Genomic DNA, 17,712 nt, shown 5'->3' with positions numbered 1-17,712 from the left:
TCTTAAAAATAATTGCAAAATTGAGGAATGTTAAGATGTCAGGGGGTAAGAAGTAAAGAATTGCAGCAGTAAACAAAAAAACTTAAGAAATTTTTATGAAAGGGAATTAAGACAATGGACCTAAGGGTTGCTAAAGAATTATTAAACAAGGATGCAGGGATGGGGAGGTATGGGGGAGTCAAAGAAAAAAGGGTATGAACTGATGAGCTTGAAGTCATACTGTTTTATACTGTTTTTATTATTTGTTTGGAAAATTAATAAAAATTATTATAAAAAAAAAATATAAAAAAAAAGAGTTCACGAAGCTCCTGCAGCCAATCAGAAGCCGCGCCTAGGTTTTCGAATGGTTTCGGGAGTCCAATGGACTTCTGGAACGGATTAAGTTTGAGAACCAAGGTAACCACTTACTTGGAAATAAGCTCCATTTTGCTGCAGGAAAACAGAATGTGTTTCCCAAGTCAAAATAATAAAACAAGCCTCTGCAACCATATTGGCCAGCATGACTAAGCTGCTTCTGGTGAACTAGAGCAGCGCACGGAAACACCATTTACCTTCCCACCGGAGTGGTACCTATTTATCTACTTGCACTTTGACGTGCTTTCGAACTGCTAGGTGGGCAGGAGCCGGGACCGAGCAACGGAAGCTCACCCAGTCGCAGGGATTCGAACCGCCGACCTTCTGATCAGCAAGTCCTAGGCTCTGTGGTTTAACCTACAGCACCATCCACATCTCTATATTGCCTATAAAACATTTTTTCAAATAAGGAGGTACCCTGTGGCCAACTGGCCCCCTGGCACGCCCATGCCAGCCTGTTTCCTGCTTGCTGCATTAGATGCCCAAGTGGTTATTTATTGGCCCTCCAAGCTGTGAGGGATGCGGGTGGCACTGTGGGTTAAACTACAGAGCCTAGGACTTGCCGATCAGACGGTTGGCGGTTCGAATCCCCACGACGGGGTGAGCTCCCGTTGCTCAGTCCCTGCTCCTGCCCACCTAGCAGTTCGAAAGCACATCAAAGTGCAAGTAGATCAATAGGTACCACTCCGGCGGGAAGGTAAACGGCGTTTCCGTGCGCTGCTCTGGTTCGCCAGAAGCGGCTTAGTCATGCTGGCCACATGACCCGGAAGCTGTATGCCGGCTCCCTCAGCCAGTAAAGCGAGATGAGCGCCACAACCCCAGAGTCGGCCACGACTGGACCTAATGTTCAGGGGTCCCTTTACCTTTACCTTTACCAAACTGTGGGGCCCTGGACACCAGCTCTGAGCTCCACCCCAAGCTCCACTGCTTTGTGTTGGATTTTGCAACATTGGATCTTCCTCGCTGAGCGAGGAAGGGAACAGATTCCCTGCAAGCGGTACCCTATATCCTTATTAATTTGGGGGTACCATGTTTATCCAGCTGGGTAAAGATTCCTTTCCAAGAAATTGGCTCGAAGAGCAGAAGGAAGCTGTCTCCCTGCTTTGTCTTGTATCTGCTCCTATAGAAACCGAAAGCCTTGCATGTTATCCTAGCTTAGCGAGGCCACGTTCCCAAGTGGATTCACTGTTTAGGTTTTAGGAGGATGTGGGTGGCTGGAGTTTTCTGCCAAGTTGATTGAGCAAGTTCACGTCCTCCCGCAGTTTGGCTTTTTATCTGGGGCTTTTATCTCTGTCCCGAGACTAGAGAGCAGGGGGGCAGAATTCTCTTGCTCAGGCAGGAAAGAGGATCAGCTATGGAGCTCCTCCTGGTAGGGACGATTTTGGGGGCCCTGGGAGTCTCCGCAACAACACTCCCGGGCTCAGAATCCCCTCCGGCGCTGCTCCCCCGAAACGTAGCCAGGATGGCCGTCGAAGAATACAACCAGGAATCGGGCGGGCAAGCCGTTTTCAGGCTGTGGAAGATCAGGAGCACACGCAAAACAGTAAGTATGGCAGGGGTTCGATTCCCTGAAACGTTCTTCTGTTCAGGGATGGGCAGATCTGTCACTTTCAGTTTATTTCCATTGCTCATCTTTCATTTTTTTTTAAAAAAATGCCATATTTTTTGCTCTATAAGACTCACTTTTTCCCACCTAAAAGGGGAAATGTGTGTGCGTCTTACGGAGCAAATGCAGGCTGCGCAGCTATCGCATCAGCCAGAACAGCAAGAGGGATTGCTGCTTTCACTGCGCAGCGATCCCTCTTGCTGTTCTGGCTTCTGAGATTCAGAATTTTTTTTTTCTTGTTTTCCTCCTGCAAAGGCTAGGTGCGTCTTGTGGTCTGGTGCGTCTTATAGAGCAAAAAATACGGTAATTTGTATTGGGAATTTTATTTACAACATAACATAAACCCCCCACCCCTCCAATACAGAAATACAATAATCATAACATACAACAATACAAACAACCAAATAAAAGACTTCCTTTATCCTGTATCTGGCCACCTTATTTACTTCTTATAAGCTGTTTCCTTTATGAATAATTATTAAGATTTTTCTAATTATAACTTAAATATCCACAAAGTCTCCTGCAGACATTAATCGAAACAAGTCCAGGTATGTATTTTAGGGCACTGTTTTGTGAAGTATTGTTGTGATCTCTAATTGCCTCTGCTAATTGCCTCTGCTAATTGAGCCAGTTCAATATACTCTAACAGTTTGTCTTGCCATTCCTTTTTTGTTGGCACAATTTCTTTTTTTCCAGTTTTTAGCAATTAGGATCCTTGCCGCTCCTGTGGCATAGAGGAATATTTTCTGATTTTCTCTTGCTATACCTGTGTCCGTTATCACTAGTAGAAAAGCTTCTGTATTTTTCAAAAAGTTATACTTAAACATTTTTTTAAGCTCATCATATACTATATTCCAGAAGCTTTTGATTTTTTCACAGGTCCACCAAACATGTGTAAGTGTCCCCTCTGTTTTACCACACCTCCAGCACAGATTTGTTTTTGTCTTATACATTTTAGCTATTTTGGTAGGTGTTAAGTACCAGCTGGGACGCAGGTGGCGCTGTGGGTTAAAGCCTCAGCGCCTAGGACTTGCCGATCGAAAGGTCGGCGGTTCGAATCCCTGCGGCGGGGTGCGCTCCCGCTGCTCGGTCCCAGCGCCTGCCAACCTAGCAGTTCGAAAGCACCGCCGGGTGCAAGTAGATAAATAGGGACCGCTTACCAGCGGGAAGGTAAACGGCGTTTCCGTGTGCGGCTCTGGCTCGCCAGAGCAGCGATGTCACGCTGGCCACGTGACCCGGAAGTGTCTCCGGACAGCGCTGGCCCCTGACCTCTTAAGTGAGATGGGCGCACAACCCCAGAGTCTGTCAAGACTGGCCCGTACGGGCAGGGGTACCTTTACCTTTACCTTTTTAAGTACCAGCTATAAAACATCTTGTTTAGATTTTCCCTCAATACTTCACAGGCCGTAAATTTCCAGTTCTTTCTCCATAGTTCTTCCCATGCTCATCTTTCCAGTCATACCTTCAGTGCTCCAGATGAAAATTCAGCACTTTAGTGCCAGTCTTTCCTTAGTTGCACATTTCCTCTGTTTCTCATGCTTCCAGTCTTAATTTCAGTTATCCATTTTTTGCAATAATAATAATAATCCTGAAATTTCATCGTCACTTCAGTGCAAATCTCTCCCAACAAAGCATATTTTGTAAAGCAATTTCCTGTCTTTACAACAGAAAGCGCAAGGACAACATGCAAGCTTGTCTTTCTAAAGAACTTTTGACATGGATGTTAGGATCCCAGCAAGGGAAAAACTGGTGGGGGGGGGGTATACCTTTGTCTTTGTGCTATAAGAACTTGTAGACTTTGGCTGTTGCGGAAACAGTAACACATAAACAGTGTGTTTCCAGAGGGATGGAGGGTCGAAAAAGCTTTTATGTCAACTGGAGGGATTTTATTTCCTCTGTTCCACGTCACCATCCATGCCAGCTCGGGGAATATGGATGCCTTGATTTATTTTGGTGTGTCACAATTTCTTCCTCTTATTACTTACTCTTCGTTTGCTTTGCATCTGGCGTGCCGTAATGTCCTGCTACTACAACTTTGGGTTGTTAGTAATGGTCATTATAGAATCCTAGAATTGGAGAAGAGAAGGGACCCTGGCAGCCATCTGGTCCAACCCCCTGGGATGCAGGAACTCCTGATTATGTCACAAGAATTTTTTTTAAAAAAGAAATAGGAGTTCAGGGGAAGGGTTGAAGGGGGGGGGGGGTTAAGGACAGGAACCAAAAAGCTAATGCACATTAATGGTTTAAAATGCAGAGGAAAGGGGCAATGACCTCATTGCATTTTAAACCACTAATCTGAACATACCTTTAAATTCAAACAGATTTTCTAATCCTATGAGGCCCCGATAAATCTGTTAAGTGTTCACATCGCCGCATATCTTTTTCCTGCCTTCTCTTTTAAACAGCCCCCGTTAAACTCTCTGTAACTCCACACGAAGAGCAGCAACTGAATTCCTGTTAACGCTTTGTTTATGCTGCTTTGATCAAAAATGCAACCATTTCCCTGGCGCTCCAGCGACTCACTGGCTCGCTCATTCCCTATTGCCAAACACGGGGAGATTATGGAGGATGACTGCCTGGGGCCCAAATGAGGGAAGAATTCCTTTTCTTGTTCATCTTATGCATCAACAAGGAAATGCTTCTGAACTTTTCCTGCATCCCTCCAAAAAGGTAGAAGGAAAGACTGTAGATTGCAAGCTCCTTGAAGGTAGAGACCTGCCTCTCTGTCAAGAGCGAGCCAGCAATAAATCACACACAGAAAGTGGAGTTAACTCTTTGTTAGAAGAATCAGGATCTGCTCAGGAGTGCCGGGCCTAATGTTGTAAACAAAATCTGCCCTTTTCCCTTATGGGGTATCCAAGAGCCCATATACAGTCCTTACACAGGTTCCCTATTGGTAGGAGAAAATAACAGAGGCCAACCAGAGAATATTGAGAAGCAAAGCAGCTAGTAAGCCTGATCTTATTGATCTGTTGCAACAGGGTCCTCACTCACCACAATGCAGGAGGGAGAAGGAACCCAGAACAATGGTGCGCAAGGCCTTATTTAGACATTTTAAATTACCTGCCCTCAAGCTCAAGACCACCCCTCCATACATCATACATACACCACAGAAGGGGTGTAACCTAAGACCACCCCCCAGATACATCATACCTACATCACAGAAAAGGCGGTCTAAAACAGAAATCTGAGTGACTTGTTTATCTCATCTGACAGGTTACCTGTTTGATGGTCACTTGATTGGCTTGCCTGCTTACTTGATCGGATACCCTGGGGAGCCTGGCCAGTCTTTTGTAATGATAAATACTTGTTGTTGTCGTCGTTGTTTAGTCGTTTAGTCGTGTCTGACTCTTCGTGACCCCATGGACCAGAGCACGCCAGGCACTCCTGTCTTCCACTGCCTCCCGCACAGTGGCCTAGCGTGGGTTGTCAGCACCCGGGGCAAGGCAAGTAATTTGCGCCCCCTAACCCGCACGCCTGGCACCCCCCCCCTCCACAGTAGGCGGCGACCCGGCGGCTCGGATCGGATTCGCACAGCAGTGAGAGAGAGTGAGTGAGCCAGGTAGGGGCAGAGAGCTGCGAGTGCGAGTGTGCCCCTCCCCAGATGTTGCGCCCGGTGCGGCCGGCCCCCCTGCACCCCCCACGCTATGCCACTGCTCCCGCAGTTTGGTCAAATACTTAGTATTTGGTCAAATACTTAGATAAATACTTAGTAATGATAAATACTTAGTTCCTGAGTCAGGTCACAGGCTCACCCTATTCCAACACAGACATACCCTTAAGACAGGATTTGTGAAGAAAAAGACAGTGGGAAGGCTTTTCCATTTTCCTTTGACCTCGCAGATAAAACATTTGGTCAGTTTGGGAATCAAAAATGGTTCCAGGTCGGTCTTCCTGTCCTGATCTATGTACATGCTTGGTTGGTACACTTATGAATATTTAACATATATCGAAGACCTCAAAATTCCTATCACTCATGAGCACAGCAAATTTTCATCAGCAGGTCTTGCCCCTATGAGGCAGTTGTGGAGACAGAAAGTCTCTGCCTTTCCACTGCTGCCTAAGTCTTCTCCTTTCCCGGGTCTTTTGCAAGCAATCTGAGACTTTTCCGGCATGCTTGTCTTTGCATCTTCCTCTTCATGCCTCTCCTGGTTCTGGGAGGCCAAGGAGGAGGGGAATTAGTCGCAGCAGGACAGAGAGACACGCTTGCTTCTTCACCAGCCAGACTCCTCTTCTGCCTCAGCCTTTGCACTGCTCTCTGCCACAGAGATGTATGGTAGTGATGTATGGAAGTGAGAGCTGAACCATAAAGAAGGCTGATTGACGAAGAATGGATGCTTTTGAATTCTGGTGCTGGAGGAGACTCTTAAGAGTCCCATGGACTGCAAGAAGATCCAGCCTATCCATTCTGAAGGAAATCAGCTCTGAGTGTTCACTGGAAGGACAGATCCTGAAGCTGAAGCTCCAAGACTTTGGCCACCTCAGGAGAAGAGAAGACTCCCTGGAAAAGACCCTGATGCTGGGAAAGATGGAGGGCACAAGGAGAAGGGGACGACAGAGGACGAGATGGTTGGATAGTGTTCTCGAAGCTACAAACACGAGTTTGACCAAACTGCGGGAGGCAGTGGAAGACAGGAGTGCCTGGCGTGCTCTGGTCCAGGGGGTCACGAAGAGTTGGACACGACTAAACGACTAAACAACAACAACTGCCACACACTCTTCCTCCTCACTAAAGCCGGCTCCCTCTTCAGCTTCCTACATCTCCTCTCCCCACCCCTCTCCTCCTCCTCCCTCTGACCCCTCGTCGTCGTTGCACCACCACTGCCCGGGCTCTGAGCCTTCTGTGGTGATCATACAGGGTCCCCGGACATTTCACCGTCTATTGATCCCTGTGCCACCACTTTATATCTCGCCACCACCACCCAGGCCCTACCTGGGACAATACTGTGTCCAGTCAGGGTTTAAACTGGAACATAAACTTCTGTTTATTTATTGCAGTTTAACAAGCGTGTGGTTTCCTAAACGGTATCGGTCAATTACAATCATGGGGTGCCTATCCAGACCTATAACTTCCGCTACCTGCTCTCACTCACTAAACCACCTCTCAGATATTTACTCATCTTCCTAGCTCCTAACTGTTCCTGACTCAGCTTATTTCTCTACACTAACAGTCTGAATGATTCTCGCCCTGTGGCGTTGACACCCATTATAATGAAATGTTTCGGAAAACTGGCGAGGAAGCGCCTCTTATCTTGTCTGCCAGTGGGACTTGACCCTTACCAGTTTGTGTTCAAGGCAAAGAGATCCACAGAGGATGCTGTGGCAATGGCTTTACATGCTGTTCTGACTCACTTGGAGAAGCAAGGGAACTACGCAAGACTGTTATTTGTAGACTTTAGTTCTGCATTTAATACTATTCTTCCGCATAGATTGGTGCCCAAATTATTAGACCTGGGACTTCCACCATGTTTGTGCAGGTAGATATTAGATTTTCTATCAAACCGTTCCCAAAGGGTCAGGTTGGGTTCCCACGTCTCTGCGGATCTCATCACGAATACGGGGATGCCACAGGAGTGCGTGTTGAGCCTGCTTTTATATACGCTCTATATATCTGACTGTGCCCCCAAATACCCCAGTAATAAAATCATTAAGTTTCAGTTACAGATAGGTAGCCATGTTGGTCTGCCATAGTCAAAACAAAAAATTCCTTCCAGTAGCACCTTAAAGACCAACTAAGTTAGTTCTAGGTATGAGCTTTCGTGTGCATGCACACTTCTTCAGATACACACTGAAGAAGTGTGCATGCACACGAAAGCTCATACCTAGAACTAACTTAGTTGGTCTTTAAGGTGCTACTGGAAGGAATTTTTTGTTTTTATCATTAAGTTTGTAGATGATACAAGGGTGGTTGGTTTAATCACGGCTGGAGAGGGGGAGGTGGCCTATAGGAAGGAAGTTGAGCAGTTGGGGGAGTGGCGCAGGAAAAACAACTTACCCCTTAACTTAAAGAAAACAAAAGAGATCATTGTGGACTTTAGGAAATGTAAATTGAATATTCAGCCACTCATTATTGGGGGGAAGTGCGTGGAACAGGTCTCAGTGTTTCGATTTCTGGGAATGGAGTTGAGAGATGACCTAACCTGGGGAGAAAACAGCAAAGACCTAATGAAGAGAGCACAGCAGAGGTTATATTTTCTGAGAATCCTCCGGAAAAACAATCTCTCAAAGGACTTGTTTGTGGCATTTTACCATTGCACTGTGGAGGGTGTATTAACTTATGGTCTGTGTGTGTGGTTTGGGAGCTGCACGGTCAGGGGAAAAACAATGCTGTCCAGGGTTGTAAAGACTGCGGAGAGAATAACTGGGTGCACTCTTCCCACCTTGGATCAAATCTACGCTTCCAGGTGCCATAAGAAAGCTGCAGAGATAGTGCAGGATAGTGCACACCCCGGAAATGATCTCTTTCAGCTTCTGACTTCTGGAAGAAGGTACAGGGTTATAAAGACTAGGACTAGCCGCCTGAGAAACAGTTTCTACACAAATGCAATTCTGGTTCTAAACGCAGCATAAGGGGTCTCTATAGTATAGTGTATTTTAAAATGGGGTTTTTGATTTTTTTTGTAGTTTTTCAGTTTCATTGTTCTGCATGGGACGATGACAATAAAGATATTGTATATTGTATATAACTCAACCTACCCACAGGCTCTATCCCAATTCACTCCCACTCCAACCAACCACCCAACTCCCAACAAACTCCTTCCAGAGCTGGTTTTATAGTCCCTCTGACTCCACCCCCTGGGTCCTGATTGGGTAACCTGTTTAACTATTTCACCTCCAGCACTCTCATATGTTAACGTCACACCTTCTTCCCTTGGGGGTCCCCCAGCTGGTTCCTCTCACCCAGGGATGCCAACTTGAATAAAATATTGGGGGAGGGGGTCAGGTAAGCCTCACCCTGCATAATCGATCACATGACGTGGCATGCACACACTCCTTGAATGACAATGGCCATCAACTTTGGGGGGAGGCCAGCCTCCTCAAATATATTATTGGGGGCCCCCAATCTGGTGGAACGCTCTGTCGCAAGACACCAGGGCCCTGCGGGATTTGACATCTTTCCGCAGGGCCTGCAAGACGGAGCTGTTCTGCCTGGCCTTTGGTCAGGGTTCAGTCTGACCGCCTTCTTTCTATGGGACCCTGTATGTAAGTGGCCTCCTTGGGTCTTTGTATCGGCCCATATGGGACCAGCATGGGTGGCCGAGCCTGGTGAACTTTTAATTCCTTGCCCCTACTGTTATGATTTGTGAGTTCCCACTTCATTTTATTTTGATTTTAAATGTGGTTCGAATTGTATTTTAAACTAATCATTTGATTTTGTGTTTTTAATGTATTATATATTTGGTGTTAGCTGCCCTGAGGGCAGGGTATAAATATTATTATTATTATTATTATTATTATTATTATTATTATTATACAATAATTAAACATACTTTTACATCTTATTCAATTTTTTTTGACTTCCATCCATCCTGTCTGAAAATTTTCCGATCTAATCTCTCAGTATGCATTTTCCCTATTACATTTCAAACTCATAACCAATATCTCTATCTTTTTTCTACTTTGTAACACTTCGTATATTTCTCCTTACAAAACTAGCCCTACTAGCGTAATTTGTCGATTACAGTCACTCTTCAAATAATTCATATACTTCTTCCAGTCTTCTGTAAATCTCTGGTCCCACAAGTTTCGAATCCTTCCTGTCATTTTGCCCAATTCTGCCTAGTCCATTAATTTCATCTGCCGTTCTTCTTTCGCTGAAATTTCTTCTTGCTTCCAATTTATTTATTTATTTATTTATTTATTTATTTATTTATTTATTTATTATTCTGCTCCATAGAGATTTGACTGGGGGGTTCACTTCAGCATGGACTTCACCATCAAGGAGACCCTCTGTCAGAAAATGGGCAAGTACAGGATTGGAGACTGCAAATACAAACCGAATGGGGTGAGTGACAGGGTTGGGCTTTGATTCGAATACCTGGTGCATGTGGTTCTGCCGCCAGATGCTGCTGTTGTTGCTAAACTATAACTCCCATTGTCCCTATTGGCCACATTTGCCAGGGCTGATGGGAGTTGGAGTCCAACAGCTAGCTCTTCCTCTGGGTCCCCCTCCTTGGTCTAGAACATGTGGGAATGTTCAGGGATGCAGGAGAGGATATATTGTCTGATTATATCCTTATCCAACTTGTGTTAACAAGTTCCACAATATCAGCAGAGTAACATTTCCGTTTATTTTAAATTTGCAACGTCTGTGTTTGCTCAGGCTCACTAAAGCCTCTATAATAACTGTTCTGGTATTTCCCCTTGTTCCCTCATAAAATATAAGAGACGACACAGTCTTTTGCAAAAGTATAAAAAGAGTTTACTCACATTCTGTTCACAATCAGATCCCAGAAGGCAGACTTAGCTTAATGAAGTAACATACACTTGGAATCTATCTCATAAGAAGACAGTCCCTTTGTCCTCTCTTGGCTGGAGATCAAGAGAGCATCTTTGGCTAAGCAGATGTTGCTTCTTCGATGCATGTAGTCAAAGAGAGAGAGATGGCTGCCCTGCCCTATGCTTTTGTCGTTACCTGCACAGGTGAGGCCACACCCACCTCTAGTCACATGCAGAGGAAGTCTGTCCCAGCCCAGAAGGAAACAGGAAGTTTACCTGCTGGCTGGACAAACATCCCTCCCCATGTGCAAACATGTTCACTCTAGGAATGTTGTACTTGACTGCTCTTGTGTTTCACATCCCACAGAACAGGCACGTCCAACAGGTAGATTGTGATCTACCGGTAGATCACTGGACGTTTGTGGCAGAAGACCACCAGTAGATCACTGTCTCCCCCAAAAAAAGCTCCCCTAAAAAAAGCTCAAGAACTTTGACCTGAACCCCTAAAAATGGGCCTTCTCCTTCCTAAAAAGCTCAAAACTTTGACCCGAACCCCCAAAACTGGGCTTTCCTCATCCCTAAAAAAATCTCAAGAACTTTGACCTGAACCCCCAAAAAGGGGGTAGATCACTGCCAGTTTTTAACTCTGTGAGTAGAAGCTCAGGATGAATCCTAAGAATCCTGACCCATTTCCCTCCTCTCCAGACCACCAGAGATTGTTCTGCCGAGGTCTCAGTTCATAACTTCATGCAAGATTCACCGCTGACGTCTGTGAATTGCCATCCGTTGCAGGTGAGCTGTTTGCCGGCTGAACTGGGACCATAAATGGTTTTACTGGGAGTGTGAGGCTAATTTTTTGTTGTTGTTGTTGAGTGCAAGGCTAATTTAGGGCTGCCATACATCTGGAATTTTTCTTCCTTTCTTTCTTTCTTCCTTCCTTTCTTTCTTCCTTTCTTTCTTCCTTTCTTTCTTCTGCCCTTCATCCAAAGATCTCCAGGTGGTTCACAACATACAGACCCTCCGAGTGCCCCTATTTTCCAGGAACAGTCCGGGATTTACAGAAGCCCAGTCCCAGTTTCTGAGTTGATCCCGGATTGTCCCTCTTTCCCTTAGGACGTCCCTATTTGCTGGAGGGTTTGAACATATTGGATGCTTCGATTGCATCCCTGTGCTGCCTGTTTTGTTTGTGTTTTTTATCGCCGAACGGAAGCGGAAGAAGATCTCTACTGACTCTTCCTCTCGTTCTTCCTTTGCAGGCAAACAACCCCAACAGCAGGAACGCCAGACCCCAAGCAATGGAGGCCGTCCAGCCCAGAATATTTGTGGAGCAGTATTTCCCATCTTCCTTTTCTACTGCAGCTCTGACAGCCCCTGAAGAAGAGTAGAGGCACCCCTTGCCCTCATCCGCCAAGTGTCCCTTTTGGAGTTGGGACCTTTCCGAAATCTCTTTGGTCCCATGGACATTTGATTTTCCGAACTCATTCGGCTCATAGAATATTACTGTAGACTCATGCTATCCAAATATTATTATTATTCTAGGATGCCGCTGAGGTTTCTTTGTGTTTTAAATGCAGTGGTACCTCGGGTTAAGTACTTAATTCGTTCCAGAGGTCCGTTCTTAACCTGAAACTGTTCTTAACCTGAAGCACCACTTTAGCTAATGGGGCCTCCTGCTGCCACCGCGCCACCGGAGCATGATTTCTGTTCTCATCCTGAAGCAAAGTTCTTAACCTGAGGTAATATTTCTGGGTTAGCGGAATCTGAAACCTGAAGCGTCTGTAACCCGAGGTACCACTGTGCTGCCTGTTAGCAACATACAAACGGACCGCTTATAGACGCAGATTTTCTTTGGATAAAGAGAATGATACTTGGAATGCGGGACGTGGATGGCGCTGTGGGTTAAACCACAGAGCCTAGGACTTGCCGATCCGAAGGTCAGCGGCTTGAATCCCCGTGACGGGGTGAGCTCCCGTTGCTCGGTCCCTGCTCCTGCCAACCTAGCAGTTCGAAGGAACCACAAAGTGCAAGTAGATAAATAGGTACTGCTCCGGCGGGAAGGTAAACGGCGTTTCCGTCCGCTCTGGTTTCCGTCACGGTGTCCCGTTGCCCCAGAAGCAGTTTAGTCCTGCTGGCCACATGACCCGGAAAGCTGTCTTTGGACAAACACCAGCTCCCTCAGCCTGAAAAGTGAGATGAGTGCCTTTGACTGGATGTCCAGGGGTCCTTTACCTTTACCTTTTTTTTACTAGTTTTGAATCACCACAACGGGGTGAGCTCCCATTGCTCGGTTCCTGCTCCTGCAGTTCGAAAGCACGTCAAAGTGCAAGTAGATAAATAGGTACCGCTCTGGCGGGAAGGTAAATGGCGTTTCCGTGCGCTGCTCTGGTTCGCCAGAAGCGGCTTAGTCATGCTGGCCACATGACCCGGAAGCTGTATGCCGGCTCCCTCGGCCAATAAAGCGAGATGAGCGCTGCAACCCCACAGTCGGCCATGACTGGACCTAATGATCAGGGGTCCCTTTACCTTTACCTATTAGCAATGTACAAAGGACCGTTTATAGACGCAGACTTTCTCTGGATAAATAGAATGACATTTGGAGTGACTTTATGCAGAATATACGAGCTTATTGATAGAGGAAATTGTATCGGGATAATACAACTCTATACATTTGTATACTAATGTGTGGAAACGTAACTGAAATTATTAATTATTTTTATATTCGTTCACTTTCCCCCCCTCTTCACCGCTTTTTTTAATAAGCGAAATTATTTTAATAAAATATCAAATAAAATTTTAAAAAGCATTGATTTTCTAAACATATTTGGCTGGTGGAATATTACTGTAGACTTGTGCTATCCAAATATTATTAGTATTCTAGGATATGACTGAGAGGTGTGTGTGTGTGTTTTAAATGTTGCATTTTTCCAACACGACCGTAAAGGGTTTGACAGTCATTCTGGTTTTCATAGACCAGGGTTTTCCTAACTTGAATCTCATGGGTTGTGGCCTGAAATAGTGCCTGCTTTTAATCTTAGTGCAATAAATACTTTTTACAACGTTGGGTTTCGCTGGTGTCTTGTAACACTGCGTCAACACCTGCAACCGTGCATCAGAAAGCCTCAAATTTTACATTTTAATGTGGTCTCCTGTGGCAGATCCGATGATGTTTTGCCGCAAATTGCCCATAAATTGCTTTGAGTGACTATTACAACTAAGTTTGCAGGGTCCATCAGAGGTTATCTGCAATAGTCACTCATGGAAACCTTCAATAAAAAGGAATAGTAATAATAAAACACCTTTTGCAACTGTTGCTGTTTAGTCGTTTATTCGTGTCCGCCTCTTCGTGGCCCCCTGGACCAGAGCACGCCAGGCCCTCCTGTCTTCCACTGCCTCTCGCAGTTTGGTCAAACTCATGCTGGGAGCTTCGAGAACACTGTCCATCCATCTTGTCCTCTGTCGTCCCCTTCTCCTTGTGCCCTCCATCTTTCCCAACATCAGGGTCTTTTCCAGGGAGTCTTCTCTTCTCATGAGGTGGCCAAAGTCTTGGAACCTCAGCTTCAGGATCTGTCCTTCCAGTGAGCACTCAGGGCTGATTTCCTTCAGAATGGATCGGTTTGATCTTCTTGCAGTCCATGGGACTCTCAAGAGTCTCCTCCAGCACCATAATTCAAAAACATCCATTCTTTGGCGATCAGCCTTCTTTATGGTCCAGCTCTCACTTTCATGCATCACAACTGGGAAAACCATAGGTTTAACTATACGGACCTTTTGCAACTGTTGTTGTTGTTTAGTTGTTTAGTCGTGTCCAACTCTTCATGACCCCAACTACCTTGTGGCAAACCAACACCAAACCCGTTGCCAGGATTAGTTAATAGTTAATCCAAGGGTTATGTGGTTTGCTTAGTTGAAATAAGAAATAATACCATTGCCCTATGTGTCAGTAATGATCCAAAACTGGGTCTGGCAACAAGCCAACATTTCATTGACCTGCTCAGTGGCAAAATGCAAACACAGCCGTCCCACAGATTCTTGCCACAATGGACTTCATCATCTGCACAATTTAAAATATTCAGTTTTGTTATATCTGTCATTGCTTAGGTGACTATGTTTTTAGAGCTTGTGTGTCAGGGACTCAGCGGGAGCGCAGGGAGGAGAGGAGATGGAGAGCGAGGGGGAGCAATCCGAGGGCAGCGTAGGAGAGGATGACAGCAGCCCGATAGATTCCGTTAGCCTCTCCAGCGAATCGGAAGATTCACAGAAGGGGGCGCCGATGGGCAGGGCAAGGGGGGACCCAAGGGGGACACCCCAGAAACAAGGGGCCAGCGGGGACTCCCAGAGCAGCAGTTGGAAATCAGGACCAGCTTCCCCACCAGAGCGTAGTGGGGGGGAGGAGTCCCAGGTATCAGAGACCACATATTCACCACAAGCGAGAGAAGATGAGTCAGGGGTGGCCATAACTACAGTCTAGCGTTGGTCCTCTGTGAGCTGGGACCTAGAGGCAGCTCTGACATTGTGAAACAATATCCCACAACCAGATGGTTGGTGTTCTTGCTGTGAAGTGTTTTGTAAGTACTATAAATACTTTGACAAATTCCACATGACTAGGGAGGCAGGGTAAAATTGGCCTGGCTACGTCAGGTGCACTGGTTATAAAATGAGCAAGTCTGCGGTTAAAATGCACACGGTCGACGGGACCCAAAGACCTATGGCAAAAAAAATTTCCCCATGACAATAAAATGTTGGGTTAAGCCCAAGAAAGATGTTAAATTATTTTTGTATGCCACAACAGCCACCCAAATATTACTTGCTAAAAACTGGAAAACACAAGAACTACCAACAGTGGAAGATTGGCAGATGAAGATGATGTATTTTTTTGGAGCTAGCTGACCTGACCGGAAGAATCCGCGACCAGAAAGAAGAGGCGTTTCAAGAGGACTGGAGGAAATTCAAGGACTATTTGAATAAATATTGTAATATAAAAAATTAGAAATTAATTAATAATAATTATTATTTAATTATTATTAACAGTTATTTAATTAATAATTAAATAAATGGGATTTAGAATGTTAAGAAAAGTGAATAAGATGGACTATAATTGGAAATTGTTTTAGTTTAATAATGATATTGGAACGCTGTTACTTTTAATTACAAGGAAACTCAGAAGGGAGGGATTTGAGGAAGTCAACCAAGATGTTTAAAAGGTTGGATTTGTGAAGAATTAAGTTATTGTTTATCTGTTTATTGTCCCCCCTTTTTTCTTTTTCCTCTTTCTTATTTTTTCTTTTTCCTGTTTTTGTGTATCATATTGCTTTGTGGTTTGTGTTATCATGGTGGGAAATCTTATAAAACTGTCAAACAGCTCTTACTGTCAGGAAGTTCTTCCTAATGTTTAGGTGGAATCTTCTTTCTTGTAGTTTGGAACCATTGCTCCGTGTCCGCTTCTCTGGAGCAGCAGAAAACAACCTTTCTCCCTCCTCCATCCTTTTATATATTTGAACATGGCTATCATATCACCCCTTAACCTCCTCTTCTCCAGGCTAAACATGCCCAGCTCCCTTAGCCGTTCCTCATAAGGCATCGTTTCCAGGCCTTTGACCATTACAGGGAAGGAGATTCCAACTCACCGCCAGTAAGAACTTTCTGATAGTAACGACAGTTCAATAGTGGAACAGAGTTCTTCAGGAGGTTGTGAGTTTTCCCCGACATTTCAGCTTACAAGGGCTGAAAACGGGCTGTGTCTGTGAATTTCCGAAAATACTGTAACCCTATTTTTAAGCAGAGGTTAGATGGCCATCTGCCATGGATGCTTTAGCTGAGATTCCTCCATTCCAAGGAGGCTGGACTAGATCATAGCTGTCAACTTTTCCCTTTTCTTGCGAGGAATCCTATTCGGAATAAGGGAATTTCCCTTAAAAAAAGCGAAATGTTGACAGCTATGGACTAGGTGACTTCCAACTCTACGATACTATGATATACCGTATTTTTCGCTCTATAAGACGCACCAGACAACAAGACGCACCTAGTTTTCGGAGGAGGAAAACAAGAAAAAAAAATATTCTGAATCTCAGAAGCCGGAACAGCAAGAGGGATCTCTGCGCAGTGAAAGCAGCAATCCCTCTTGCTGTTCTGGCTTCTGGGATAGCTGTGCAGCCTGCATTCACTCCATAAGACGGCACACACATTTCCCCTTACTTTTTAGGAGGGAAAAAGTGAGTCTTATAGAGCAAAAAATACGGTATATATTCTTTTTTGCAAAAGACAGGCCTGCTCTCGTGAAAATGAGTAGTGCGGAGGAACAGCAGGATTCAAACATCGCAATAATTTATTTTGAACATATAACAAGCAGGCGGGAAATCAAAGGCAGGATTTGAAAGGCCTGCTCAGCATTCAGCAGAAGAAACTGCTTTGCAGGTCGGATCCTGCCTTGCGTCTTCTCCCTTGGGCGGCAACATCCCTGTGGAGATTCAGAACTTACAGGGTTAAGATGTTCTGAGTGACGCCTCACATTCTGACGTCAGGTTTGGAAGAAGGGAGGAGTTTAATTCTCTGTCTTCTTTGTTCTCTGGAGGAGAAGGCAGCCATGAGTGCTAGCAGCCCAGGAGAATCTGAGAAATGTTGAGCTGTAATTATTCTGCTGTAATAAAGGCTAATAAATAAGCACACAAATGCCTGGTGTGTTTGCAAGGATCTGAAGCAACAGTTTTTTCCGCTGTGTTTTACTCTGCAAGGCGTGACGGAGCGAAGCAGATCGGCGCATCTGAGAGGGAAACGTGCCGGACCGCTATAAACTGCACCTAATTGGGGTCGTAAACCAATTAGTCACGCTTAATTATTCAACAATCCCCATCTTCTCATGCAATCCGTCCACGATGTCGCCAACCTCCCGCGTGGGCAATCACAGAGAAACTTCCCGGCAGATGCTTCCTGAACTTCTTCTTGACTTTCTTTACTAAATTACGAATCACACCCCTCCTGGCACGAATCCGCTAGAGGAAGAAGAGAAGCAGAGTTAGTACAGTGGTACCTTGGTATATATTATAAATTATTATTATTGGTTCTGAGAGATCTGCATTGGCTCCCAGTACGTTTCCAAGCACAATTCAAAGTGTTGGTGCTGACCTTTAGAGCTCTAAATGGCCTCGGTCCAGTATACCTGAAGGAGCGTCTCCACCCCCATCATTCTGCACGGACACTGAGGTCCAGCTCCGAGGGTCTTCTGGCAGTTCCCTCCCTATGAGAAGTGAGGTTACAGGGAACCAGACAGAGGGCCTTCTCGGTGGTGGCGCCTGCCCTGTGGAACGCCCTCCCTTCAG

At 45.4% G+C, this 17,712-nt stretch overlaps 1 protein-coding gene across 1 annotated transcript; it reads left to right on the top strand.

Moving 5' to 3' along the window:
* Positions 1-1,591: 1,591 nt before the first annotated feature.
* Positions 1,592-13,456, top strand: LOC307199284 (cathelicidin-4-like). The gene is made up of 4 exons (XM_079947093.1): positions 1,592-1,897; positions 9,858-9,965; positions 11,105-11,191; positions 11,656-13,456. The coding sequence occupies exons 1-4, from the start codon at positions 1,709-1,711 to the stop codon at positions 11,782-11,784; spliced, it is 513 nt and encodes a 170-aa protein (XP_079803219.1). The 5' UTR covers positions 1,592-1,708; the 3' UTR covers positions 11,785-13,456.
* Positions 13,457-17,712: the final 4,256 nt, after the last annotated feature.

This window comes from Podarcis cretensis, assembly GCF_951804945.1.
Source record: "Podarcis cretensis genome assembly, chromosome: 12".
In the NCBI taxonomy this organism is placed as follows: Eukaryota; Metazoa; Chordata; class Lepidosauria; order Squamata; family Lacertidae; genus Podarcis; species Podarcis cretensis.
This window is presented reverse-complemented; position numbering and strand designations above follow the sequence as displayed.

What these genes read in the sequence shown, in the direction of transcription:
- LOC307199284 (XM_079947093.1), top strand. Translation starts at nt 1,709, where the DNA reads ATGGAGCTCCTCCTGGTAGGGACGATTTTGGGGGCCCTGGGAGTCTCC. An exon ending in GCAAATACAAACCGAATGGG is followed by an intron (nt 9,966 to 11,104) that starts GTGAGTGACAGG and finishes CCTCCTCTCCAG; the next exon opens with ACCACCAGAGATTGTTCTGC. An exon ending in TGAATTGCCATCCGTTGCAG is followed by an intron (nt 11,192 to 11,655) that starts GTGAGCTGTTTG and finishes CTTCCTTTGCAG; the next exon opens with GCAAACAACCCCAACAGCAG.